The 2,500-nt window shown below is 45.1% G+C and overlaps 1 protein-coding gene across 7 annotated transcripts in view; it reads right to left on the bottom strand.

Annotated features, from left to right (window-relative positions):
- LOC138014511 (uncharacterized) overlaps positions 1-2,500 on the bottom strand; it is a 13,869-nt gene that overhangs the window by 8,626 nt on the left and 2,743 nt on the right. For 2 of the 7 annotated variants that reach the window (XM_068861597.1, XM_068861596.1), the window contains exons 4-7: positions 2,330-2,473; positions 2,004-2,147; positions 1,124-1,212; positions 55-232 (exon numbers count right to left, since the gene is read on the bottom strand). In XM_068861597.1, coding sequence (XP_068717698.1) covers positions 55-232; positions 1,124-1,212; positions 2,004-2,147; positions 2,330-2,473 — 555 coding nt within the window. Of the gene's footprint in view, positions 1-54; positions 233-1,123; positions 1,213-2,003; positions 2,148-2,290; positions 2,486-2,500 lie in introns of all 7 variants that reach the window. The other 5 variants (XM_068861593.1, XM_068861594.1, XM_068861591.1 and 2 more) reach the window with 3 other exon arrangements.

The raw sequence follows: 2,500 nt of genomic DNA, 5'->3' as shown, positions 1-2,500 counted from the left end.
CTGTAGGGCTTGCGAGCTGAAATGATCAGAGAAACACAATCATGTCAAACTCACCGTAGGATTGGAGACCAAATAGATCATAACCCAATTCCTTGGCCTTTTGCGCACAGCGGCAAGCGAAGCCGGGAACGTACTTGTTCCAGTTAAACCAATCAATCTTTCTTCCACCATAGGTCTTAGTAGAGGGATCACGCTCGTTATAAATGTAATGCGGCAGTACTCGCTTGATGGGCTGTGAATATAACGATAAAGGCAACTCTGCTTCAGTTAACAAGTTATTTGTCAGTTTCTAATGCACCAGAGCTGAAAGCGAAATCATCGTGGAAAACATGAGAATTTCTGCCATCTCGGATGATGAGGAGGGGTGATTTTCAGATCCATTCGCAATGACATTCCGAGAACGTGTCTTCCGAGTACATATTAGGCAAACTTCCCAGATATGACAGATGAAAACTAGCTAGCAGTAATCAAGGATTAGTGAGGTACGTTCAATTCCTGTACATTTTAGGGATAATCGTTTTAATTTTGTACACTTTTGTGTTATTTGTTCAGTGGTGAAGGTATCACACTATCAGAATTTGACAATTCGTCTTGTTGCTAATAACATTTTATAGAAACAATTATGGCCGGAAAGCATGTCTTATGCAATATCAGTTTTTTGCTGGAAAGCCAAGCAGCCTTACGTCCCTAAGTACTTGTACAGCACAGGGTATCACGGTTATTACCGAGCTTACGCAACAGGACGGCTGGAAGACTCAGGGCGGCAGAATGACGAAAAAATGTCGCGTAAGATTGGGAATGCATAGTCTCGCGCGACATTTTTTCGCCATTCTGCCTTCCTGAGTCTTCTAACCGTCCTGTTGCGTAAGCTCGCTATTAACCCTGACCCTAACCCCAGGACCTGACTTAGTGGGCAAGCAGGAATTGGTGTTTTCCCTTGGGCAAGAAATACACTATCACACGTGATCAAGACCTTATGTGCCAAACAGTCAGCCAGTCCAAGATGGCATCCAAACGCTGACATGCTGCTAGACTTACACAATTAGGATGGGCTCTCCTTCGTCGAACGCAAGTATATTATCGTACTATAGTGAATGCACCTAAAATTGCAAAGCCACTTTACCTTGTCTTTGAAGCAACCAATCGTTTCGAAGTCAACATCACAACTGAACTGCGGACACAAATTTAATGGGGTGCGAACTGACCAGATACCTAGAGGTGCAACCAAAATGCACAAGGAATTGTTAGAGATGTGCGGCAAATTGGGGAGTGTGACGATGATAAGCATGAGTGCATTGAATGGAAATGGGATGAGAACAAGAATGAAAATGATCATGTTGACGATGATTGTCAGGAGGAGAAGGAGGAGGAGGAGGAAGAGGAGAAAGAGGTGGAGAAGGAAGAAGAGGAGGAGGAGGTGGAGAAGAAAGACGAAAAGGAGAAAGAGGAGGAGGAGGAGGAGGAGCAGAAGGAGGAAGAGGAGGAGGAGGTGGAGAAGGAGCAGGAGAAGGAGGAACAGCACGAACAGGAGGAGAAGGAGGAGGAGGAAGAGGAGGAGGTGGAGAAGGAGGACGAGAAGGAGGAAGAAGATAAGGAAGAGGAGGAGGAGGAGGAGGTGGAGAAGGAGGAAGAGGAGGAGGAGGTGGAGATGGAGCAGTAGAAGGAGGAACAGCAGGAACAGGAGGAGAAGAAGGAGGAGGAAGAGGAGGAGGTGGAGAAGGACGACGAGAAGGAGAAAAAGAACAAGAACAAGAACAAGAACAAGAACAAGAACAAGAAGAACAAGAATAAGAAAGTCCGAACGCGACTTTTTACTTAAATTTTATTGTCCAACCTTTTTAGCCAAACTTGCGCCCAGTGGTCCCTTCACTCTGTAACTCACAAAATCTTCAAGCAAATTAGGTAGTGGGATCAAGCTAAGCTAGTTGAGTTTAAGGTATCATCCTATTCCATATGCATGCTCTGTGCTCTTTTATTTATTTCTATTTCCTACTGAACCTTACCAGGAACTGTGGCACGGCAGCAGCAGTGGTTGGTAGCAAGGGGACAGTCGTTGTCGTACTGAGCACATCTTTCCCAGTTTGGAGGACATGGATCGTGAATATATGTGCAAGCGCCTCGCGGCCAGTCGCACATTTTCTTTTTAACTGTAGAGATAGTACATTGAAAAAAAAAAAAAGGAATCATTCTTGCTGAAGAGAGGTTTATAAGAGGCTTAACGTGCAGTTTACTGGGGTCGATTCAACGAGGTTGCCTTTATAATTATGGTCGTAGCTTGATATATACTCACGATGAAAAGTACAACTTGTGTTAAGCTCTAGACGCCTACCAGATTTGGGCTTGCGGCAGCAGCAATGGTTTGTGGCAAGCGAGCAGTCGTTGTCATATTGAGCGCATCGCTCCCAGTCTGGAGGACATGGGTCGTTAACGTAAGTGCAGGTACCCCTCGGCCAGTCGCACATTCTTTCGCCAGCTGTTAAGAAAACTTCATTTCAAATAT

Source organism: Montipora capricornis, chromosome 8 (genome assembly GCF_036669925.1).
Source record: "Montipora capricornis isolate CH-2021 chromosome 8, ASM3666992v2, whole genome shotgun sequence".
Lineage (NCBI taxonomy): Eukaryota > Metazoa > Cnidaria > Anthozoa > Scleractinia > Acroporidae > Montipora > Montipora capricornis.
The sequence above is the reverse complement of the archived record's forward strand: the minus strand, read 5'-3'. Positions and strand labels throughout refer to the sequence as shown.